Raw genomic sequence first — 26,978 nt, forward strand, 5'->3', positions numbered from 1 at the left:
CTGGGTGCAAGTGCCTTCCGTTAACAGTCTATCTAGTAGCCTGTTTAGTAATCTGTGAAAGTATCATCTGTTGCGATGCTGAGGTTAACTTTCAAAGATGTACCCACCTGTAGAAGAAAAAAAAAGAAGAAAAAAAAGGAAGAAACAATGTGTTTGTACTTTTATAGTACATGTGAGATTTCAGGACTAAATGTTTCTTGCATATTTGCTGAAAAAAACAATCGATTGCAGATTTTGTCAAATCAATAGGTAATATGCAACAACAACGTTCACTGTCACTACTATGTCGAAGAACTCCACAACATAGGGTCTTCCTACTAATTTATTATACGAGAAAGGACAGTTTTATGCATTTATGTATGTGTGTGCGTATGCTCAGCTAAAAGTAAAAAATTACAAGACAAACACAAGAAAGTGTCGAAATTATGATCATCATTTCCAATGAAGGTCTCTTTGACATATAAAAACGTTACCAACACAAAGATGAAGAAAAGCAACAACAACAAAATTAGAAGAAAAAAGACTTGGTGGATAGAAACAAATGAAGTTTTATTTAAAAAAAAAAAAAGGAAACTTGAAGCCAAAAATTTAACAATGGTCTGCTATTTTTTGCTCTCAGCTACAAAGAAAGGTCCTTTGTTGTGTGTAACAAGTCAAAATATAGAAAGATAGAAAGAAAGACGGGTTGAGTAGGCTTTTTATTACTACTTACTGCTGTTTTTGTTACATGAGATTTCAACCAACTTAGGTTTTGTTTTAAGGTCGTAAGATTTTTAGCAAGGTCAAAAAGAGTTAGTTCCCTTTGTAATGGTGTCTTTTTTAAATAAAAGTCCTCTCAGGTCGATTAGTAGAAATACCTGCAGACCAAGTTAAGTTATTATCTGAAATAATGTTCTGCAAGTGTTTTTTTAGCGAGGAATTTATTTCCTCATTTTTCCTGAAAGAATAACTTCTTTGTATTTTAACATTCTCTGAAGAGGCAAGAACTCCAGTAGAAAAAACTTCCTTGTTTCTTCTTTGAGACCTGTCTGAATAGAAATATTCTTCAGGTAAGGATCGAACTCATGACCTCCAGATTATGAGACTGAATAGAAATATTCTTTTATTTTGACTTAAAAAAGCTGCAGCTTGAGATGTGTCCATTTTCTTCAGGACTTAGAAGAAAATATCTAGTGATAGGCACTTTCAATTCAATCTTTCCTAGTGAGAATATTTCTAACAGGTGTGTTCTCTCCTCCAAGTTGGTATTTTTCCGACATATTTAACTGCAAGTCGTCAACAGATTTCTTGGTTTCCCTTCAAGTAGATTTCTCTCTGCAAGATACAAATACATCAGATAACTTAGATGCAATCACTTCAACATTTTAACTTTGTCAGGTAACTTAAATGAGTCACTTCAACATTTAAATGTCCTGTTTAGACAGAGAAAAGATAGTACGTCAACACATTTCAAATGTCCATTCCATTCCGAACTCAATTCAATTCCATGCCAAACTCAATTGTGTACTGCACTGAATTCTAAATTGCAAACTTCAGCTTTGAAATTTATTACCAAATGCAGTGATGCGCAGATCAATCAACAGGCAAAAATTAGTCATATGACCAACAACATCAGCAGCAGTATGCAAATTTAAGAGAAAGGAAGAAGAAAAAAGAAGAGGCAAAAATATATCGTCAAAATATTTTCTATAAACAAAGTGGGAAAGAGAAATAGAGAAAAACGAGGAAGAGAGAGAGAGTTAGAGAGACTGATTGAAAGATAAAAGTTTTAATATAAAGATGTTACACACAATTTTTTGTTCTTTTTTTTTAACCTCTTCTCTTGTTTTATGGCCCCGGGCAATGTTAGGTAGCCATGCTAGTCTTATAAAAATTTGTAGAATTTATTTTATAATATGAACCAAGAGAAAATGTCAGTTGTTTTTATGTATATTCATAGAGAGGAAAATAATATAAACTAACTGTACCTGCCCAGCCACGCGCTGCTGTGGCTGAATCTGGTTGATGCAAGTATTAGATTGCTTTGTATCGTACAGACACACACACACATGCACATGCACACATACGCACACACGACTATACACATACACATGCATGCACACACACTTGCACACAAACATACACATGCAAACACGCACACTCGTACACACACACACAGAGGCACACACTATGCAAATAGTCAATAATAAACAGCCAAATGCTTGAAAATCACTCATAAAGAGATTTTGAAATATATAAAATGTCAATTTCTTGTTATGATTAAATATTAGAGTCAACCAATATAGTTCACTCTGTAAGGCTTGGGCAAAATCCGGGTCTCAGCTATAGTATTTGCTTAATCCGTTTAAAATTTTTTTTATTTAGCATATAAAGAAAGAATTTTCATCAATTGTACTAAAAAAAAAAAAAAAGAAGATTTATCTAGCTTCAAAAAAAAAAAAAAAAGATGAAATAATGGCTTATCAGCATGTGCCGATGTATCGGAAGACAGTATTTAATGACAACATGTACGATCTATGTAAAAACAAAAGATTTAGCATGGTAGTGTAACTGTACAAAAACAATTAGCGTCTACAGTATATTTAATGTGAAAAATAAAAGAATTCTTGGCTTGTGAACATGTCTTGATGTGTCGCCATTGGTTATTATGTTTGTATTTGTTTTATTTTATTGAAAACGATTGCCTCTTGTAGAGAGTAATGCCATATTGGAAAATTTTCTGGAGCGTTCGTTTTTGTAATAAGATTTAAATTTAGCAATGAATGAATTGTGAGATCTGGAGGAATGTGAGAAGGGAGAATTAATTATTTTTAAATTGGAAAATGGAAAGATCATGGTATGTGTATGAGTATGATACCGTTAATAAGGCTGAAGTCCCATATCTGTCGAAAGTGCAGAAATCCTCCCGATGATGAGTCGGGGGAGGGGGCGGTAGGAGTGCTTGTTATTTAGAAGGAAAAATAGAAACTTTTTTCTCTAAAGATGGTTGTGATCATGATGATGTTGCTCCTAGGATGAAATGTAAAATTCTATTATAACGACTAATGTCTAAAAAGGTGAGTGCTTCTACATTATTGGGACGAGATTTTGTAGTCGATAAATGGAGTTTTCAGATAAAAACAGTGGTTTAAACTGATTTTTTTTTGTTAATTTTAATAAGTTACAATGGTAGCTTAGTCGAAATTACCTGAATATTATTGAATTATTAAAAAAAAAAAGCTTTAATCGCGTTATCAGGTGAAAAATTGCCGCCATCTTTGTTTAATTCGAACGGAAAATTACCTCCCTGTTGAACTCTCCTGCGTTTTGCGATCGTTTTCATCAAATTCTATTTTTTATTTTCTTTAATAAATTTTTTTTCTACTTTATTGATTTACGTAATTTTGGAATATAGTCATCTTAAAAATACGAGGAATACGTAGATACCATTGTTTTTATGTGAAATTCAGTTTTGCAATTTCCGAAAATCTCGTACCAGTTCTGTAGAAGCGCCAAAAGGTGTTCTAAAGTTACATAAGATAATTACTGATAGTCTAGACATAACAAATATGTGTATGGCATCTGTTGTTGCAAACGTGCGGTACTTTGGTCCAGAGGGGAATTTCTATTATTAAAATATTATATAGGAGAGGAGATAAAGATAAAAATATGTGAAAGAAAGAGAAAGATAAAAAGAGACCTTAAGTGACGGAGCTCTATGTGGGAAGCAGTAAGCACACCTATTGAAAATTGACGATGTTATCTTTAACAGTTTCGTATAAACTACATTTAAAAGTATTTAAATAGTATAGTGTTTATCGACAGTTTAAATAAAAATAAGTTTATTAATCATTTGAAGTATTTAAAACTATAACATTTAAATTTATTTTGAAATACGAATATGCGGCTCAAACTTTAAAACTATATTGTTATTTCCAAAATGGCGGACGATCTGAACGACGAATGGTGGATAAATAACGATAAAGAAGATGAAAATGAACCAAAACCTTCTGATGACGGAAGTATGGAATTTATTTAAAAACTTTTAAAATTATTTACGTATATATTATTTTATATTCTTTTGTTTTGCTAGTTATTGTATTCAAAACCAAATAGTTTTGTTTCTATTCAACCACGTGGATTAGAAAAAAACATGGCTAATAATAAAAAAAATCAAAATAAACTTTTAATTTTGATTTTTTTTTTAATATCCATGAAAAACACATTTGGGGGGGGGTTTACTGTACACATAGATTCGAAAAAGTTGTCACAAAACAAATATAGAACAAATAAATGTTATCAAAGGCAAGATAAGTTACTTTTCTACCCAGCTGGATATGTTTTTAGTGTTTATATTTAATATAACATGTTTATTCAACTCGAAAAACATACAGTGTTTACCGATGCATTGGAAAATTCAAAATGGTGGTCGACTCTCTCTCGGAGACGGTAAATTTGGGAAAAGGAGTTATAAATAAAAAACCAGTCAAAATACTGTTAAAAACCCGCCGAATATATGTCAGCCTAACATATATTGAGCGAGTTTCTAACAGTATTTTGTCTGTTTTTTTTTTTTTTTTAATTTTTATTTATAACTCATTTTCCAAAACTTACCGCCTCAAAGAGAAAGAGTCGGCTGCCATTTATGTTACCGCGGTATTTTTTTTAATTGTATTTTCAAGTTAAATTTAATTTTTACGATATTTTTGTTTATTAAATTAAATTGTTAGGCGAAAGTGCAGAATAGTTACAAAACACCCTCCCTTTCCCATGTTAAGAATGGATTTCTAAACAATGTGATTATTTCAGCGCGGTAACTTGGAAGCACAAGTACCCTATTTTCTTTTTTTTGTTTTTTAAACTTTTTTTTTTTCGTCAAAAAGACAAAAAAAAAACAACAACAAACAAAAAAGAAAACAGTTTACCGAAGGCATTTAAAAACAAAGATATTGAAAAAGAACTGTACCCGTTATGGGATAAATATCACTATCGAACTACCCTGGCCAAATCACCACCAAAAGAATTGTCTGTATCCATCAAACTTAAACGGCGAACCGGAACTCGAAAACGAAATGAAACGAAATTTATTTTATGCTGCTGCAGTGCTGCTGCACTTATTTCTTGATTTATTTTACTTCGGGTCTTCATTTACCAGAAAAGATGTATTTCCCCCTGTTATTATTTGGGTTTGTATTACTGTACACATAGATTCGAAAAAGTTGTCAAAAAACAAATATATAACAAATAAATGTTATCAAAGGCAAGATAAGTTACTTTTCTACCAAACTGGATATATTTTTCGTGTTTTTATTCAACGTAACATATTTATTCAGCTCGAAAAACATACAGTGTTTACCGATGTATTGGAAAATTCAAGATGGCGTCTGATTCTCTCTTTAACACGGTAAGTTTGGGAAAAGGTGTTATAAATAAAAAACTATACAAAATACTATTAAAAACCCGCCGAATATATGTCAACCTATGTCACGGTAACATATATTGAGCGAGTTTTTAACAGTATTTTATCCGGTTTTTATTTATAACACCTTTTCCCAAACTTACCGTGTTAAAGAGAGAATCAGACGCCATCTTGAATTTTCCAATACATCGGTAAACACTGTATGTTTTTCGAGCTGAATAAACATGTTACATTGAATAAAAACACGAAAAATATATCCAGTTTGGTAGAAAAGTAACTTATCTTGCCTTTGATAACATTTATTTGTTATATATTTGTTTTTTGACAACTTTTTCGAATCTATGTGTACAGTAATACAAACCCTGAATTCATTCCATAACAGATACGTACAATATAAACTTTTCAATATTTTCATTTTTTAATGTCTTGATTAAACTGCACAAGTACCAATAAAATAATAGCACAACACATTTAAAATGATATGAAATATTTATTTGTAGGAATAAAAGTTGATATTTATATGTAGGAATGTCAAATTCCACCTCAACAACAATACTTGCCAACAGCTCTAAAATCTTGATAACTTCTACAGAATTTGAACGGAAGTTATTTTTGATGGGTGACCGGCCTATGTTTACTCAATATATTTACTTTTGTTTTATTTTATTTTAGTAAGAAAAATAACGAAATAGTAATTTATTCTTACTAAAATAATAACAAGAGTAAAATAGGTACACATGTTAAAAAAAAGAAAAAAGAATCAACAATTTTATTTCATGTTAGTAACAAAACATTTTAGTGTGAGATATTTTATCTCGCCTGTTTTTGCTTTAAGACAGTAGCAAAAAATTAACATAACAATTACAACGAAGCATACCTCTAAAATTTGATACAAATTTTATTCGTTCTTCGTTGCAAAAAAGGAAATGCCTGATTTGCCTCTGAATAGAGCTGGTAACACTCTCGAAAGGTAATAGTTCTTTTATCTTCACCAGGAATTGGTATTCAGGTACAGCACTGTTCAAAAATTAGATTAATTACAGCCGTTGAAGGGGTTGGTATGATGCCTTCTGATGAAAAGATTCAATGTTCGACTTGAGTCGACATTACAGAAGTTCATAATTAATGTTCATTTGAAGACAGTCATTAAAGACAGGTTGATAATTCTGACCTTAAAAAAATCCCTGGGAGACATATAATAGTAACTTAGCCTAATCATTTAGGCTTCAAAATAAAGTCTCAAGAAGACAAAAAGTTAGAGGCATCCATGTGCCTTATATTCAGAGAGTTGAGTTCCATCTTTCTGGTTTGGCTGTTTTACTGGAACTGCCTGTAAAGAGAAAAGGCATTTAAAAGCTTGTCAAGCTCATCACTGGTAGTTAAAACATCAACCAATTTGATTGGTTTAAACAAAGACAATGGGTGGTCAATCAGTCAATGAGGGGCTTTCTTATAATTGTAGAATTTCTCACAAAAGATAACGAAATATTTTAGTAAGAAAGATAACGAAATAATAATTTGTTCTTACTAAAATAATAACAGAGGAAATACATCTTTTCTGGTAATAATAAAAATAAATTTCGTTTCATTTCGTTTTCGAGTTCCGGTTCAGTGTTTAAGTTTGATGGACATGGACATTTTTTTTAACAGTGATCTGGCCAGGGTTTTCCGATAGTGACATTTACCCGTTATGGAATTAAATTCTCAAAACAAAAATTGCTTTATTTTATGAAGCATTTTTTTTTTTTTTTTTTCTTACAGAGAAAAATTATATTTTAATGAGATCGATCGTATTGTGGCCATCTTGGCTATTTCTGAGGACAAGGAGTGGGGCCCCAGGGGAGATAACTCTATCACCGCATAAAGTTTGTCCAAATTTGACGAGATTATTTTGAAACATGGGCAGAAAATATACCTAGATAAATATTTTAGTTTTTTCATTTATATTACAGTTTCTCCTTTTTTCATTTTGTCCTTTGCTAATCACTTTTTTATTTAAAGGCAATTCTCATAAAAACGGGTTAAAAAGAATGAATATACAACAATGCTACTCTTTTACCCAGATAAATATTTAATTTTGATAGCTTATTTTACAAAGTTTCTCCTTTTTTTTTTTATCTCTGTTTCGTTTTATTAACTTTAACCTACGATATGAAAAAACAAAACAAAAAAAAAAATAACAGTAAAATTAAAACGGACATTTTATAAAGACAACACTGGTAAAATGGGGATGAAAATGAACGAATATACAAAAATGTTACTCTTTAATATTAAAAAGAAAAGTAACTAAACTATTGATAATTTCTCACTTTTACAAATGTAATGAAAACAGGACAAGAGGTTCTGTCTAGTTACAAATTTTCAATGCAGGCATTGAACCATCAAACGGAATTTCAATCTGTAAGTGTTGCTGCAAAAATTATGTCCCAGTATTATTTTGTAGCGAAGGTTTTTCATTATGGATAATTTAGTGGTTTTATAGGAAAATTAAAATATTAAATAGTAAGTTCACCAAACAATAACCACTTGTGCAGACAATGATGCATTTTCCATTGTTACCCTGCTGGGGGAAGAGATAAAATACAATTTGTTGGTTTTTACCAAGCTTTCTGTGATAAAGTTTTCTGAGCTCCTAATATCGAGCAGAGCATTCATAGATCTTCCGTTAATTTTCACTTTTACAATAGTTTTTGAAAGGCAGTCAGGGGAGGCGGCTAAAGTTGCAGATGTATTTTGACAAATGGCTTTGTGTAGGGTCTTAGAAGGCTTGCATACCTTTGAAAAATGACCAAGTTTTCCACATCTATGACATGAATATCTCTGGCAAGGCATGAAACTCATAGGTGTTTAGATGAGCCACAAAAATAGCAGGTGTCCCTTTTCCCTTTTTAAAGCAGCAGGGACCGATTGTTCTTAATGCTTTGTCGGTGATTTTTATTTTTAAATTAAAAAAAAGTTAATAAAAAGTTCAAAATGTTTGTAAAAGTGGGAAAGAAATTTATTACAAAAATGTAGTAGTAAAATTGAATGAATAGAATAATAAATCATTTATCGTGTGTGTAAATATCTGTAAAGTAGTAAGCATTAACATGTATATTTTTTTGTTTTGTGTGTTGAATGAAACATTTTTGTTTTTAATTTTTTATTATATAATGAACCAATTTAAGTCTTCCAGGCATGCGTTTAAGAGAGTGGCTATTAAATGAATATGTTTGTGGCCATGGAACTCTGTGCCCCAGGAGTACTTTTTTTTTTTCTTGTTTTCCAAAGTTTCTCTGTCCTTTTTTTAAATTCCTTTTTCATTTTGTTGTCTTTGCTGAAAAATGACCTTAAATATTTTGGTAGAATGTTGGAAAGATAGCATAAGCAGTTTATATAAGACACAACAGAACATTTTATTAAATATTCTATAAAAACAAGCAAAATTAAATGGGATGCATATCAGCTATTTGTCGAAAAAGACTTTCTGTGGGGGGGTGCAGAAAACTGCCGCCTCATAACCTTGTACCTGGCCAAGTTTATCATGTGTATGAGTACCACACTTTTTTGTTTCTGTTTTTGTCCTCTTGCCACATTCTTTTATGATTTGTAATGGCACCTGTTATTGGGTCCACAAAACTGTATTTATGGTTGATATGCAAATAATTATAGCTTTCACTAACAAAACTATCATAGCCGCACCAACATTCAGATACAATTGTAGTACCTGGACGAATATAGGTTTTTATAAGTGGTACTAATGTGGCGGTGTCTCTCATTGGCACCAAAAAACACATTTTGTGGAATGTTTGTAACCTCTCAATATCAAAAGTTGCCGCGTCATGTGACCAACATGTTTTTTTCTGCATAAAAATAGACTTTCGGCCGCACATATGGAAGCGGTAACCCTCCCTCTTTAATTTTTTTTTATTTTCACCTGTTTTCATTTATTTTTCAACTGATTATTATCAAATGGTGACTAATCTACCAGATTATCAAGAAAGAAAAAATTCAATATTTAACATCTTTTTAAGGGGTGCTTTGTTTCTAATTCAATGTTCTAGTAAATTGATCCTCCATTTTGGAAGCATCGGCTTATATCGGCCAAATTTCACGAATTTAGCCTTTTTAAAGGCCAAACTGCTTTAAAAAAAGGCTAAATTCGCAAAATTTGGCCGATATAAGCCGATGCTTCCAAAATGGGGGATTGATTTACTAGAATGTTGTATTAGAAACAGAGTATCCCTTAAAAAATGTGAAATATTGAATTCAAAAAAACAAATTTCTTTATAATCTGGTAGAATAATGATCATTCGATAATAATCCGCTGAAAAAAAAGGGCAAAAACAAAAAAAAAATTATAGATGGGGGGTACCACTTCCATACATGTGCCGACTTTCGTCAATTACCACTAGTAAGGCAGATAACAGAAAAATCGTGCAAATGATGATACACGTATCAAATTTGGCACAATTGTTATCAAAGGGATACTAATTGACCATTTCCAAATCCAAGATAGCGGCCAAAATGGCTGCCTGAAATTCGATGTTTTCCTTAGAAACGCTTGTAGTTGTCCAATTTATATTATCTAAATGTGGATTCCTGTTTTCTAACCTGCTGATGTTCATTTTCATGTTCATAACATGGTTAAATGTCTCTGATACCTATTTTCTGTAATGGCCGCTGGTAAATTTTCACTAAGTTATGCATATATACCATGCCGCTAGTCCTCCATCTGCTACTGTTCAGATGAGCAGCTGTAGAGTGATGTGCAGTGAAGCTCTGTCTGGAAACACTTGCATCTTCCTTTGCAACCCATCTTAGAGGAACACTTAATCAGTTCCAGACAGCTTGCTGCAATTGGTCGTAGTGTTGTCCAAGTTATCTGCCATACCTCTCCTTTCTGTGTCCAACCCCATTCAGCAAGACTGCTCATGTCTGGATTACAAATAGTTGCCTGACCCCAGATGATGCCAGCCTGGTAAGCTGCACACTTAGCATGTTCTCTGAGAGCTGCCTGTGTCGGTGGAATTAAGTTGTATGCTCTCTGCTTTTGAGCAGACAGGTCTAGCCTTGCTTCATCTACACCAGTGGCTGTGCTTGATCTGTCATACATGAGGACAACAAATCTTTCCATGTCAAGATCATGAATCAATGTTGGATGCTGGCTGAGATTTTTGAATGTTTTTGTAATATCAAATACATTCCAGATCTGCCATGCAGATTTCTTCACCTTCTCACGGAAGGCAGACATGATGTCACATCCAGTGAATGCATGAAAGTAGGAGATTCTACTAGCTTTCTCAAGCCCTATTGCAGAAACTAGCTCAAGGACTGGAATCCATCGCATATGGGTTTCTTGGCCAAAGAATATCCACATTTCCTGAAGACCTAGTTCCTGGAGGGATGGCAGTACAGATATTGCTATAACTAGCACGTGTGTGTCATTAGCCTTGATGATTATAGACTTCCTACCATCATTTGCGGGTCCTGGATATGACCTTAAACTATATCCAATCGCAAGGCTCCAGCTTGCGGGCTTTGGGGAGTGTGGATCCACCCTTTAATTGCCATTGCTCCCAGGTCCACTCTGACCCGGAGTGGTAGTACCTGTTAGGGTCCCAACTATGGGTTAAATAGGAACTGACTTGAAAACAACAAATATATTCTATTAAAAAATTTTTCTTCTGAATCTTTGGATTCAGCATTAAATAACCTGAAAAGGGTTGATATGCCGTAAAACAAAAACAACCAATCAACCAACCAACCATCATTTGCTGCATCCATGGCATGGACAAATAGTCGTCTGTCAGCTTCTTTATAGCAACATGAGGAAAGCATTCAGCGACTTCACTCTATTGCTAACGATCTCTTCCCCTTTGTGACGATGACTGTGCTTGTTGTCTCTGCTTCACACATCTTATCTGCAAGGAAGTGAAACAACTCAGTCTTGTTGCTGGGGTGATGAAGGAAGCTTTGCCAATTTCCTGGTGTCTTTTTAAATTCATAATTAATCTCCAGTTGCCTGATAATATATATGTGTAATTCTTAATTTCCAAATATATGCAACGCTTCAAATGCAGTTAATATTGTTATCCAATGTGCAGAGTGTAGTTATAATCTTGCTGTTTCAAATAAGAGATTTTAAGCTGAGTAAACACTTTTAAAAATGTGCGTAACTCCCCTATCCCCATTTTGTGTTTAATTTCTGTTCAAAATATAATAACACATGGAAATATGATAAAGTTTTTTTTTTTTTTTCTTCTTCAGTTCTGGTTGTGTCTGAATCTGAAATTGCTGAGGAGAAAGAGGGAAGCAGCCGTAAAAGGAAATCCGAAGATGAACCCAAAAAATCTAAAAAGAGAAAAAGAGTAATTTCAAAATTTTACTTCTTCCTGTTTACCAAAAAGATTAAAGTTTTAACTGTTTCCAATATTTGCACCATTCTTAGTAAAATAATCAAGGACTGTTTAATCCTTTTTAAAGTAAAAATAAATGAATTTATAAAAAAAAAATTACAATAAAAATAGTATTTGCCAAGATTTCTGAGAGGAAGTATTATTGAGAAAAGGGAAGTAACCAAGAATGAGGGTATGGAAAGGCAGATAACTCCCAGAATCAGTGCATATGTTGGGCCACAATAACATCTGAAATAAAGATGAATGTTAGAGCCAACAAAGAGCAGATAATCCCAAAATTAGAAATAAGTTTCTGTATTTTTGAGATGAGGATTGATTATTCGTATTATTTGGATTTTTCGGAGTACTGTTCTCATCTTGAGTATCCTTTTCATATTTCAGTCAATGTAACCTCCGACTTTCTTCAGGTGCATCATGTCGAATTCAGGAATCTGGAAGGAATTTCGAACAAAACCCTTTATTTACTTCAGTGATTGCATGCTCTTATTCTGTCAGCCATAACTGGATAGAGGTCCTAAGTAATTTGCAATTATATTTTTCAGTTGCCCACACTGAGAACTGAACTTTTAATCTTCAGAAAAATATTTTACAATTGATCTTTTTCCAAGTACTCTAACCACTGTGGTGCAGTATAGGTAAATAATCATGATAGATATTAGATTTTTGAATTCAAATTATCATTCGAGTGAAACTTGACACATAGCCTACTCGATAAAGCTGTTTGTTTAGATATTAGACATATCTATGACCTGTTTGGTCAAAAACACTCACCATTATTTTACTTTCTTGCATAACTAAAATTTAAGTTGATTTAGTTGTATATTATTATCAAAGAAGTATTATTTATTTTTTTATTCTTGTGTAGAAATAAAGAGGCTTATTAGTTTGCCATTTATGTGTTTGTACACAGTTGTAAATTAGATGCTGGCACAATTCACTCTTTTTCTAAATGCACACAATGACATTAAGAAATATTAGAAAGTGTTGTAAACGTAGTGAGGATGGTGCAAGAGAAGTACATAGCTAAGAGAGAGATGAGAACCTTATTAAATTCTGATCAATAGTCGCTGAGATTTGGAATTTATAAAATTGCCAAAAAGGTGGTATATCTATCTATCTATCTATCTATCTATCTATATATATATGGATATATCTATACTTACTTAATAGCCAAATTGAATATTGAAATGCTGATATCTTTGGTTTTATGGGACAAAACTACATGAAAATTTGCGGGCTTTTATAAGATTATAATCCTATTCTATGGTTAAAATATGACAGTTGGTATAAAAAAAAATTTATGTTTTCAAGCTAATAAAATCTGCCCAAATTTGCCTACATTTGTATATATAGTGTCTTGTCAAACCAGCTTTAGTTTTGCTTGGTTGTTTCTCCTGTGGCCTTGCCAGGCCACTAATGCATATATATATATATTCCCATAGTAACATCCTGGTAATACCAGATCAGGCTCTTAAAATACCAACTTCTTGACCTAAAATACACTAAACATTAATCTTATTGTTTTTCCTTCTGTTTTTACAAAACGCAATCATGTTCTCTAAAGTCAAAAGCAAAAACAATTTTCTTCTATGAAACAACCAAACCAAACACCATGAATAAATATTTGAAGATATAAAGAACTTGAAGCATTAAACTTTTAAAAGAATTCACTGGATTTGGCATTAAATAAACTGAAAAGGTTGATATGCCATAAAGCAAAACAACGGCTGGTAATATACATATTAGGAATGACAATACAAAATGCATATTTAATTATAAAGTAACTGTGGAGTTTATTAGGGTGAGCAATGAGAGTGTATTTTTATAACCTCACAATTCTGTAATGGAGACCTTGGTCATATATTAAGGAGTAATTTGAATATCATAGAAACTAGTAAATGAAGGAAACTTTTGAAAAGGAGCCAAATTATATAGTCAAGATGTAAGTTCATGTATTTTGCATACCATTGTAAACTAGTTGTTAAAAAAAATATTTCCAAGTAATATATAGTGCATATCTCATTCCTTGATATCAAAATTTGATTACAAACTTTTAAGAAGCAAGTTAATTCAAGACAATAATTCAAACCAACTTTTGTTAGAATTGCAAACTAAATTCTGAAGCCGACTTGGATGGAAATTTCTTTTTTTTTTTTTCATTTTCAGAAAAGAATCACTGAAGAATTAAAACAGAATGGTACAACCCCTGGTGAACCACTTGATTTTATAATAGCTTTAAAAAAATATTTTGAAAATAAATTGACACCCAATGAATGGGATGAAGTCCGGCTAGAAGAAGGTAAGTCAAAGATTAAAAAAATTATTTACATTTATAAGAAATGAACAAAATCGAAAAAAACTTACTGATGAAAAATATTTGATCTAATAAAATTGCATCAATTTCTGAAATATATTTTATATAAATTTCAAACAAAAGTTTATGTAGTAGCTCAATAGTATCATTCAAACACGGTAGTGTTTGATTATATGGTTATGTGGCAGTTTTAGTAATTTAGAACTGCTTTAAAACTTCACCGCTCACTCATTTTTTTCAACTAAATTTCAAACAATTAGTACAGTTTATAGATCACTTTCTCGGCTATACTGTGAAAAAAATTCAATTTTCGTTCAGTAAAACAAAGGTTATGATGAATTTTTGGTGTTCAAAATTGTAAAAAGACGTAAGGATGTGTGCGACATGTTTTATGACTGGTTTCCATGGTAATCACATCGTTTTAGCAACTAGTGTTGCTACTAATTCACTGCTGTCGCGAAAAGAGAAGTAACAAGTGAAACAGACATAATGAAAGGGAGATAATTGGGGGATTCTATTGAAACAGACGAGTGCCGTACATTGTTACATAGGTGTTTATGGGGGCAAAAAAATAAGATTGAAATTAAGCAAAGAACAACTGAATTTATTGGAAGCCTGGAGAAATCATAGATTACATGGACTAGTTGTTAAAACTGGAAAAGAAAAGGACAAGATATTCTAGTAAAAAATATAATAAATTTATAACTTAAAATATTGCAGCATTAAATTTAAAAAAAAAATTTAATTTAACATTGTATAATCAATTCTTAATGCTGCAATATTTTAAGTTACAAATTATATTTTTCACTAGAATATCTTGTCCTTTTCTTTTCCAGTTTTAACAACTAGTCTTTTACTTTTCCATGTTTAAGCTTAACTGTATTACTTTTTATGCTCAGATTTTTCTATTGTAATATAATATGACTAGAGCTAATGATAATAATAATTATTTAGAAAATATTTCAGATTTCATCCAAAAACACTTCATTATCAGACAATTATTTGTACTCATTCTAAAAATATATATTTTCATTATATACAAGCTATGATAAACTCTTACGAAAAGGCTTCATCAATATACATTTACCAGAATCAAATCGAAGAAAAAATTAAAATGAAACCATATTCATTTATGTATCCTTTTTCCTTTATTTAATTATTATTTCATGTATACACATAATATTAGGAAATATGAGATATTATATATAGATTTTCAGTATTTAATTCAACAGTGCTCAATACATAAGTTGAGCTAGAGAGTAAGGTGTGAAAATATATTTATGGCAGTTAAGCTAAACAGAAGACATTGTTTCATTGTCAGGTTTAGAAAAATTCTGTTTTAAAGCCATGATATTGTAATCTGTATAATTATAAAACTCAAATGACCTTGTAACGATGTATGTAACCCACTTTCTGGTTTACGACATCCGGTTGTGCATGTGCGCATAACCTGCGCACTGAAATATTAACGTTATTATTTCGAAATTATTATTTAACATGGGAAGAGTGGGGTTTAAAATAACTTAAACGTAATACAGAAATGAATGATTAAAAAAAAAAAAAGCAGATATATCAAAATTTGAATTTAACTATAATAAGTATTATGGTATCTGTTCAGTGCACATTTACCTATAAGTATGGCCAACCACTTATAATTCAGTAACTGTAAATTTTTTTTTTCAAAAATAATCAATTATAATAAACAGAACGACTCATAGAAATCTATCTATATTTTTTTTTCATTTTAATATACTTTCATAGAAATGTTTCTGTTATGTTACAAAACACTATTTTCTTTACATCACAAGTGTTACGCTCATACATGAATTCCATAGCTAATATAACATACTGACCCAACGGGTCAGGGGTAGTCTAGTATTTATCTAAACATTATTTTAACCAAGCAAAAAAAAGTGTTACATCTCTTGTTTACATATGAGGCATCCTGAATTGTTGTGGTCAAATAATTTAACTAAAAAACTGCAGAAGCAACCTTTATTATCTCTCATATATCTGTTGCAATGTTGGATCTGTAGAGAGTCATAACTTCAAAATTTATATCTAAGCCAAAAAGAACAGTGATATGAATAATTGAGTTCCACATCATTTCAAACCTGAAAGCATATTGCTATTTTCATAATACTCATTATAATTGTTCATACGTTTTCTGCTCAATATCTGTCTACATTATTTTTCACTTGCCGTTGTTTTTTTTTTTTTTGAGGCAGGGGGTGAGAAAGCAACTACTGAACACGACAAAGGAATCATAGTAATAATAAAGAAATCCGTGCATATTTGTTTTCCCCGTGGCTAGAACAATGGCCACTAGAACTTGTATAAGATCACAAAAGAAATCAAACAGATGTCCAACTGCTGTTTATGTACCAATCGAAGTTGGCATCTGAAATCGATTTGACAGGGCAGAGGCAACACTGGTTGCTCTTTTGTCAGGATAAAGTATGGTAAACGGAGTACTCTTTTCTTGTCTGGGCCGACCTTACTGGAAAATATCAATGAGTTTGTACATGGGTATTTTTGTACGCGTTCAGAGTTCAGGAAATACAATCCAGTTATGTCGGAGGAATTCTCATGTCAGTGCGCAGCCTGGTCTGACCGGAGATAGCAAAGCATAAATATACTAGACTTTTAGGGTCATTTAAAAAGGGCAACAGATACAGCCTGTTGATTTAAAATTAGTACTTTATGTCAAATTGATGATTGAATATGGTTAAATTTGTGCTAATTTTTGCATTAAATACTAATTCCTATTAATCTCTATCTTCGCATCAAACGGATACCATAATACTTAGTTTGCTGCACCTTATCATAACAAACATAAATTTCAGCCACATGGGCCCAGTGGTTTCCAAAAAAAAATCTATACTAAATGTGGTGTTGTGGTGACTAAGGGAGGGCAGAGCGGTAGCTCTAGATATATCTAAGGCTTTTGACAGGGTATGGCATGAGGGTCTCCTCAGGAAAATTAGATCATACGGTATCACTGGTAGAATACTAAACATAATTAAATCCTTCTTAGATAAGAGAAAAATCCAGGTTGTCCTCGACAATCGTACATCTAAACAATATGATATAAATGCAGGAGTGCCCCAAGGGTCTATCCTTGGACCTCTGTTGTTTCTAATATTCATAAATGACCTCCCCGACAAAATTGCCTCTGAGATGGGTATATATGCTGATGACACCACACTCTATAACAGGCACGACAGGAAAACAAATCAACACATATCTAAAGAAATGGCAGAATCACCAGAGGATGACCTCCAATCTGTAGTGGAATGGGGGAAAAAATGGATGGTCACGTTCAATGCCACCAAGACTAAACTAGTTTCCTTCAATAATTACAAGAAACCTTCTCTACCACCAATAGCAATGGCCAACGACACTTTATCTGAGAGTACATCTTTCAAACTCCTTGGCCTAACGTTCACAGGAAACATGAGTTGGAACAATTACATTGAAAGCATTGCCAGGGCCACTGCAAAGAAGGTAGGCTCTCTCTACCGTGCTAGAAAATTACTAACACCCGAAAGTATCCTGTACCTCTATAAGGCCACCATTCACCCATGTATGGAGTATTGCTGTCATATTTGGGCTGGTGCATCTGCTACTAGTCTCTCGCTCCTAGACAAGGTTCAAAAGAGAGTCGCCAATCTGATAGGCTCTGAACTGGCATCTAAGCTTCAGCCTCTGTCCCATCGACGAAATGTTGCATCCCTCTGCCTTTTCTACAAGTATTTTAATGGAGAATGCTCTGATGAACTGCAAGAACTTGTGCCTCTACGACGTAAACACCTTCGACAAACCCGACAGGCAGCTAAATCTCACCCCCATACAGTAGAGATCCCTAGATGTAAAAGATCTTTCTACTCCAGTAGTTTCTTCCCCAGAACCGCTAGGTTTTGGAATTCCATTCCAGGTCCCTGCTTCCCTAACTGTACTGACGTGCAGAAGTTCAAGTGTAACATGAACAGACATTTTGCTTCCCAAATCCTCACATAGTACCCCAGTAGATGTTACCCCTGATATGCCTTGTTTGGGGTGAAAATGTAATAATAAAAAAAAAAAAACTAATTCCGATTAATCACTGTGTATCAAATGGAGGCATAGTACTTAGTTTATAACAAAGATCCATACAAAATTTCAGCCAGATCAGCCCAGACGTTTCTTGGAAAAAGTAAAACAGACAGGCTAAGAGAAATATAATATAGCTAATAAAAAAAATAATAATAGCGTCACAAACGTTATACTTTAAAAAAAAATGTATACCAAATAATTATAAAAACTGTATTATTGTAAATTAGAAGTTAGCTTTCATTTCATTTCAAGTATAAATATTAAAAATGCATTTTTTTATGAAGTAAAGATTTGTTCAATTAATTGGAAACTAAATACCACCTTCCTTGAAAAATTTATCTATTTAATTTTTGTATCGTAAGAAATAAAGAGGGGTGATTTAATTGATATAGTCACATTGTAAGAATGAGTGGGAGCATATCTTTAAGACTCGCATTACACATTCATTATAACTTTCTCATCCATGCTACACATGTCCTCAACCCTGCCATCCGTGCAACGCATGTCCTCAACCCTGCCATCCGTGCAACGCATGTCCTCAACCCTGCCATCCGTGCAACGCATGTCCTCAACCCTGCCATCCGTGCAACGCATGTCCTCAACCCTGCCATCCGTGCAACGCATGTCCTCAACCCTACCATCCATGCAACGCATGTCCTCAACCTTACCATCCATACCACCCTCAACCCTACTATCCATACAACGCATGTCCTCAACCCTCACTGGCCAGGTTTCAACTCCATAAATCATCACACTCATTCACTTATAGACTTTTTCTCTTGATCATCGATGGTAATGCTATGCTGGTTAATAATGACAAAAGTTCTTTGAACTTTATCGATGTCTAACTCTTGCAACCACACCAGCGCCTCTCCTCCCTTTGATCCAATGGTATCACCAAGGTAATAAAACTTGAAACAACCTCAATAATCTCGCCATTCAAATATACTTTCTCCACATTTGAGTTCTTTTCTGGCTCCATTATTTTACCCTTCTTTTATACAACCGGTTATAGTCTTTCAACCTATCAGTAATTTTACTGCATTTCTTTTAAATAGTACAAAATTTGAATTGCGTTCAATTTTCTTTCAACCCACTTTCCTTTTTCTGTGAACTTTCCAACATTCCAACTACTGATCATCACTTTGGTCTTGTTAGAATTCACTCTCAGACCTTTATCTTACCAAGCATTCCTCAAAGTCTTCCTCTTTAACTAGTAGACCTTTCATTGTTTCACAGACAAGCATTAAATCATCAGTATAAATCATTTCTTTTGAACAACCTGTATGGAACTCCCTGGACAATGTTTTTAAGACAGAAATAAAAAGCTTTCACTAAAACCTTGATTCCAGTAAAGCATCTGGCCCTGACAGTATTCCAATTATAGTACTCAAAAAACTTCAACCAGAACTAGCGGCCATACTTACAAAAATGTTTAAACGTTGTCTTCAGGAGAATAGCTTCCCATCACCCTAGAAAATCTCATCAGTATGCCCTGTATTTAAGAATTCAGGTGATTGATCATCCCCCTCTCAGTACAGGCCAATAAGTCTCCTGTGCATCATGAGTAAGTTGCTGGAATCTGTGTTAAATACAGAAGTAATCAACCATCTCAACAAAAATAACTTTAGTGACACTCAATATGGTTTCCGTTCTGCTAGATTTACAGCAGATGTGCTTAGTTATATCTCATAGGATTAGCAAATCTCTCGACGGAGGCAACCTTTCTAGGGCAATTGCTCTTGACATATCTAAGGCCTTTGATAGGGTATGGCATAAAGATTTACTTCACAAGATCTCTAGCTATGGTATAGCTGGAAATGTCTTCTCAATTATTGAATCATTTCTTTCTGATAGGTTCATAAGAGTAGTAGTTGAGGGGTAAAAATCAGAAGCTCATAGTATTAATGCTGGAGTCCCTCAGGGGTCCATCCTGGGCCCAACTCTTTTCCTGATCTACATTAATGATCTTCCAAATCACATCCTTACATCATTTGTAGACATTTATGCTGATGACGCTACCATTTATGGTAGCACATCTAAGACAGTAAATAACCAAGTTCTCTCCGATTCTCTCTCCTCTGATCTTGAGCACGTGATACAATGGGGAAAGGAGTGGCTGGTTACTTTTAATGCATCTAAAACCAAGCTTCTATCTTTACATCATCAACATTCTGATCCACATATGGCATCAATTGAAATGAATGTCTCTCGTCTTGAGGAGACCTCAAGTTTTGAGAAAGTTCTGGGCTTGACCTTTACTCCTGATCTTAAATGGAACAGATACATCAAATTTGTTTCCAAGGCCGCTGGAAAAATGGTGGGATCTTTCTATCGATCCAGTAGATATTTCACTGCTGATGCAATTCTCTATCTATATAAGAGTCAGGTACGTCCAAAGATGGAATACTGTTGCCACATCTGGGCAGAAGCTGCTAGAAAGAACTTGTCCTGCCTTGATAGAGTTCAAAATAGACTTCGTAGCCTCGTAGGAGATGTCCTTTTCTCTTCCCTGCAACCTCTATCTCACAGAAGAGATGTTGCGAGTTTGTCTCTGATGTATCGTTATTTTCATGGAAAGTGTTTGACTGAGCTTCAGTCTATAGTCCCCCCTCGCCAAACTTTCACAAGAAACACTCGTCTAGCTGAAAACACTATCAATAATTCCCCCCACTCTTTATCTGTGCCTAAACCTAAACGTAGATTCCATGAACAAAGCTTCTTTCTTAGAACTGCACGCGTGTGGAATTGTCTTCCATTTTCCTGCTTTCCAGCTGACTACAATATGGTTCTTTTCAAGTCTAATGTAAACAAGTTCTTGATGAGCCATTTCATATAAGTTAACAAATTTACTGAATTTCCATTATTAATGATTACTATATTGTCCAATTTCTACTGTACACTCTTTAACCCTTATCCTCGAGTGGCCTCTTGGCCTTGATAATGTGGTGATGCCTATGTAAAAAAAAAAAAATGTGCAGTTCATTCTAACACCACTGAGTATTTCTATAGATTGTTTGGAGAACCTCCACCAATGACTTGCATCTAATTATGCAATGGCAACCAGACCATATCTCTTGGCATTCTATCTAAAGCTTTCCCAGTTCTTGTATAGCATTCCCCCTATACAGAGGATCCTCGAATTGTGACGTTGATCCGTTCTTAAGACGTTTTGTAACCTGAATTTCAGTGTAAGTTGGAGCATCAAAAATAAAATGCAGTATACTGTACTGTATAGTACTGTACTCTAATAAAATGTAACAGTTAATGACAAAAATGTATTAAAAAAAGAGAACACGATTCCTTACTACATGAATTAAAAGTAAACATTAATAAAAAAGAGAACAACTCCTTGCCTTTATTCGTTTGGTTGGTTTGCGCACTGGAAGGGACTGGGGAGAGAGGTTTATTGTGAAGAGGAAGGTGCTGGAGAAACTGGGGCAGGTGAGTCTGGATTCTCTGGAAGTGAGACAGAACCTACAGAAAATGGTAGAGAAATTGGGGCAGGTGAATCTGGAGTTGAGGCAGAACTTACAGAAGGTCGTGTTGAAGCTAGAGTAGTAGAGACAGCTGAGGTAGAGGGTACAGGTCTCTCTACTTTCTTAAAATACAACTCTAGATTAAACTGGACAGACAGGATCCTTTTCTAATCCCAGATATCCTGCAGTAAATCCATGATGCCTATGGAAACCCTAATGAATCATTCCAAGTTGGGATTCTGAGCCTCAAAAATTGCCAATGTTTGCTGAATCTCAGCAAAACCTTTTGCCAAGCCCTGCCTTGTCGAAGCCTTATGCTCTGGGATGGGTGCTTCTTCTTCCTCTATGATCTTCAGTTGTATCAGGTCCTCATCAGATAGCTCCTCTCCATGAGATTTCAGCAGCTCTGTAACATCATCAACCTTCATATCCAAATCGATTTCTTTACTCAGGGCAACCATGTTCTTAATAACATGGTCAACTGTGTCCTCAAACCCATGAAAATCATTCACAAATTGAGGACACAGTTTTTCTAAACACCATTCATGTTTGTTATCTTAACCTCCTCCCAGGAATCACCAATGTTCTTCACAGCATCAAGGATGTTGTAGGACTTCCAAAAGTCCTTCAAAGTCAATTCCTTCCTGGTTTCAGTTGCCTGTAATGCCATAGCAATTGTCCTTCAGAGGTAGTAGGTCTTAAACAAAGCAATCACTCCTTGGTCCATAGGCTGTAAAATAGCTGTTGTATTAGGTGCAAGGTAAACCACCTTGATATTAGAGTGAAAGTCTTCTAGCTGGGCAGGGTGTCTTGGGGCATTGTCCAGCATTAGCAACACCTTGAAGGGGAAACCCTTGGAAGTGCAATATCGCTCCACACTAGGCACAAAATTTACTGATTACAATATGGTCGTCTTCAAGTCTAACATGATGAAGTTCTTGATGAGCCATCCTCTTAAGTAATCCAATTTATCAAATTTTGACTACTAACGATTACTATTGACTACTGTACAGTCATTAACCCTTATCCTCGAGTGGCCTCTGGGCCTCACTTGATCTTTAAACTTGTGTTTCCTCATTCAACCATCGGACTTTTTATCTCGTGAATTTTCATTCACTGAAAATCCTAAATAACTGGTTTAAACTCTTCACCAGGTATTACTTTCACATCACCCGAGAGCTTTCTGTTCTTTTTTTTTCTAATCACAAATAATCTATTTGAGTTTTTTGCTGTTCTGCTAATATAATTTTCTTTCATATTGAACCGGTTATTAGGTGTATGATAAGACGTGTATTTTCATTTTGTACATAAGTAAATTATTACTAGGTATCCCAAACCAAAATTTTATTTTCATTATATCTAAAAAAAAAAAATTAGTGTGGTCATATAGATTTTTGTAAACCATAAACAAAAGTACCAAATTTATTTTGGTAGCTCAATTTTATTAGAGTACAGTACTATACAGTACAGTATACTTTTACGTTCAAAGTTTGCCGGAAAGTTGAAAATTTGCTATCATGGTCCAGAAGCCAAATTTCATAGTATATAACTAAAAATGTAAGCTACTAAACAAGTGAAAAATCCTCATAAATGTAATGTCATCTTGTGGTAAATGAAAATTAATACTAATGAAAGCAATAATTATTAGTTGAAACCAACCTAAACAAAGGCAAAAATCTCACTACCAACAGGAAAAAAGTGCAAATATGACATGGAAATGCAACTTTGACTGTCCATATCAATTTCATTTCAATAGCTAATGTATTGAATCTTCATAACACATTAGAGATCAAGATAATTTTTTCTTTTAATTATAAATTGATAAAACCACTCAATTGTGGATCATGTAAAATCAGTCGAACAGACAATTTGGTAAAAAGGGCAAAAAAGGGTTTAAAAAATGTGTCAAAAGTATATGTTACTGAAATTGTTGTAAAAATGTAACCATTGGAGGTAGAAGCTTAAAACTTTGCAACTTTACTCATTTTTGGGCGAGGAATTCAAAAAATGTTTGCCTTGTTTCTAATAAAACTTTTTGCCACAGAAATATTTTTACTTTGAGGAATTTAAACTTGCCAAAAAGGACTGACAATAATAAGATTTAGAAATTTGTTATACAAAAAGTCACAAGTCTTTTTTTTTTTCCAAACATTGAAAAACTTTCAACTTAAAAGACAAGTAAACAAGTAAGATATTTTATAGGCAGAGGTCTTACTACAATTCCTTTCATCATAGATTTTCTCTCAGAATTCTTTCATAAGCTTCTGCTATGGTAGATATATCAAGAAAACTCCAAATCCTACCATTACTTGAAACTGGCATTACCTCAAAACCCCATCTGTAAACAAATGCTGACTCTACCTGTGCAATGTCATCTGACAAAAGCCATTGAAAAAAGTCTTTTGGTTTGTGATAAAAATTTTATTACAGCGCTAGCTGCAGATATAACCTCAATGACTTGGCCAATGTAAAAGTTGGTGTCATAGTAGACAGCAACCCATTGTCCTTGATGCTCATAACTGAAGATATCCTGAGATGGTTCTTCATCACAACTGCAGGAGTTATCTGAATGTTCAGCAGATTCACTAAGGGACTTTTTTGTTGCTTTGGAGGTGGAAATGAATCGACTGGATTTCTTCTCAAGTAGTCAGAGAGAGCAGCTTCCAGTTGAACTTTATTTCCACTGGTGTTAATTTTGACACCTAACACAACCTTGAGATATCTCAGTTTGTTTATCAAAAACACCTGATATAACATATAGGTCTCTGGGGGGGGGGGTACTTCTACAGTTTATCACTGAAAATGGAGACGCCATTTTTTTTCGTGCACCTGTCGTTAAAATCCGAAGGAGAAATCAGTATTTTAAACTATGACCAAAGTATGAAATAACAAAAAAAAAATTAATCTAGATAATGATTTTTTGGTTTCATTTAAATTGATTTGTTGTTGACCCTTCAAAGTTGCTTTAATTCAAAAAAAGTGTTTCATTAAAATTATTTGTTTGGAAAAAACCAAAAAAAAACTATTTTATAAAAATCCAATGTTGCTTTCATTACAAAATTATTTTATTAAAATATATTTTCTTACACAAACTTTTCAATAAATGTTTTTACAATTATATTTTAATAAATTTTTATACAGTAAATGTTTTGGTTTTCAAATGGCGCTCGCCCAGTTTAGACAATTATGAATATGTCATTTTCATTGCTTGTTTTTAGTGATATCTTTCATTTTTGTTTTTAATAATAAAAATGTATATACGTTTCATGAAAAACTTTACCGTTTTCATTAATTAAATTGAAACGTTTTCAATTAAATAATTGCAGATATGTTCTTTCACTTTCTTTATTTACTTTTTTTCATAGTTCTTACCGGAAGTAATTAATATCTAGTTTAATTTTTTTGTTAGGTCATAGTTTTTGTTCGGTCATAGTTTAAAATACTGATTTCTCCCTCAGATTTTAAGGACATGTGCGTGAAAAAAAAAATGGCGTTTCCATTTTTGGCGATAAACTGTAGAAGTACCGTCTTGAGAATTATTAAATACCCCCCCCCCCCAAAAAAAATGATTTTTACAGTAAAATTAATTTTTTCATTTATGTGCCATGTGCACATAACTTAATTATATTTTCAGTTATTATTTCTTAAGTAATGTACAGTGTAATTAAAAAATAATTTAACAAAACGCCCGATAGAACATAAACAAAAAAAAAAATGCACATTTTTATGTGAAATTAATTTTTTTTCTTTATGCATGACTTGTTGCACGTAACTTAAAACTTAGCTATATTTTGTTCATTTTTTTTTTTTAAGTAATGTAACTGTACAGTCTAATAAAAAAAAAATAATTTAACAAAATGTTAGATATATCAAAAATGCCCGACAGAACATAAGAGAAATAAGTAAACCAAAAACTGAGGCACATTTTTTAGAATGAAAAAAAAATTTCCGTCAGTCACATGCAACTAAAAATGATTTTTGGTTTAAAATGTACCCAGTTTAATTTTTAAAAGATAATTTAACAATGCTGAAGTTTATCCAACCGAAAGAAGATAGGGCAAAGAACATGTGAAAGTTTGAAAAAAGATATAGAAAATAAACAACTGACATTATTTTTTAAATTATAAAGTTTCATTTCTTTTATTGACGCGCTTGTCGCACTAAAAATATTATTTTAAACAATAACTTTCTATAACTTTTAACTAAACAAAAACAAACTCACTTAAGAACTTTGATTGAAAACTGTGAAACAAGTTGTTTGTTTAAGTTTTCGTTGGGTTGCTCACAGTTGATTTTCGTGGTGATATTTTTTACTTCGGTCACTTGGTATAAAGTTGTAAATCTCAATGTGTAGGTACAGTCACTTTTATTAGTAGGGCTCCTTGATATATGAGCATAGTAATATGACACCAACAGATTGTTAAAGAGGAGATATTTCTCTGCAAAACGGTGCGATTTTCAGATTTTTTTTCAATTGAATTTCTTTCATATTTCTTTCACTGAAGTTTTCAAGTTGGATTTTTTTGTGAAAAAGAACTTAAAACACTTTTTTAAGCTCACCATATTGATAAGTGACCTTTTTTTTTTTTTTTTTTAAATCGAATGGTACTATTTTTTTATATGTAGAGACTCACAATATCGTGCACATCAAATTTGAAAAACACCAACATTTTTTTTGTGTAAAAAAATAAAGCTGCGTTCACCAAAATTAGTGACATAACTTGAAGTAACCTGGAAAAAAAAAACTATTAAAAGACACAAGAAAAAGAATTATATATTGATAAAACAAAACGATTAAATTTTATTTAAATCAAAACTTTATCAAAATAACCCAAAAAGTAAACGAGATATCGCAAATTGAAGTTAAGGAAAATTTAACTTTATTTACCAGTTTTCGCATCCTAAACTAGGCTAGTTTGGGATACCTATTATTACCTTATGACTTTTGCTTTACATGAAGTAAGTTCTTCCAAAATGGCAGAAGATGCTTAAAAAGAAGAAAGACTTGAACCCTGTTTCACTGATGGTTCTTGTTGTTGCATTAAAAAAGAGATTGTTTTATCATCAAAGATGAAATGCAAAAATCATAATTGCAGATTATCCTTTGTTGCTGAGTGCCGAAAATTTGGATAGCACTCATTTTAAAATGAATTGTTTCCAATCTACTAAGAAATGAATAAAATTTTCATCATTGTGGACGTAAAAGTAGCATTTATTTATTTAAAGGATATTTAGTTGACAATTAGTTTTACAGCATGAAAAAGACTATTTTTTAAAAGATTTAAATTGTTATC

General features: G+C 32.9%; 1 protein-coding gene across 1 annotated transcript in view; it reads left to right on the forward strand.

Annotated features, from left to right (window-relative positions):
• Positions 1-3,845: 3,845 nt before the first annotated feature.
• The window catches only part of LOC145288072 (protein CMSS1-like), a 44,155-nt gene continuing 21,022 nt past the window's right edge, over positions 3,846-26,978 (forward strand). Inside the window, exons 1-3 of the mRNA XM_080136129.1 lie at positions 3,846-4,001; positions 11,648-11,748; positions 13,963-14,095. Of these exons, the coding sequence (XP_079992255.1) occupies positions 3,920-4,001; positions 11,648-11,748; positions 13,963-14,095 (316 nt within the window). The 5' untranslated portion in view covers positions 3,846-3,919. The remainder of the gene's footprint in view (positions 4,002-11,647; positions 11,749-13,962; positions 14,096-26,978) is intronic.

This window comes from Euprymna scolopes, chromosome 11 (assembly GCF_053919585.1).
Source record: "Euprymna scolopes isolate OS-2025 chromosome 11, ASM5391958v1, whole genome shotgun sequence".
NCBI lineage: Eukaryota > Metazoa > Mollusca > Cephalopoda > Sepiida > Sepiolidae > Euprymna > Euprymna scolopes.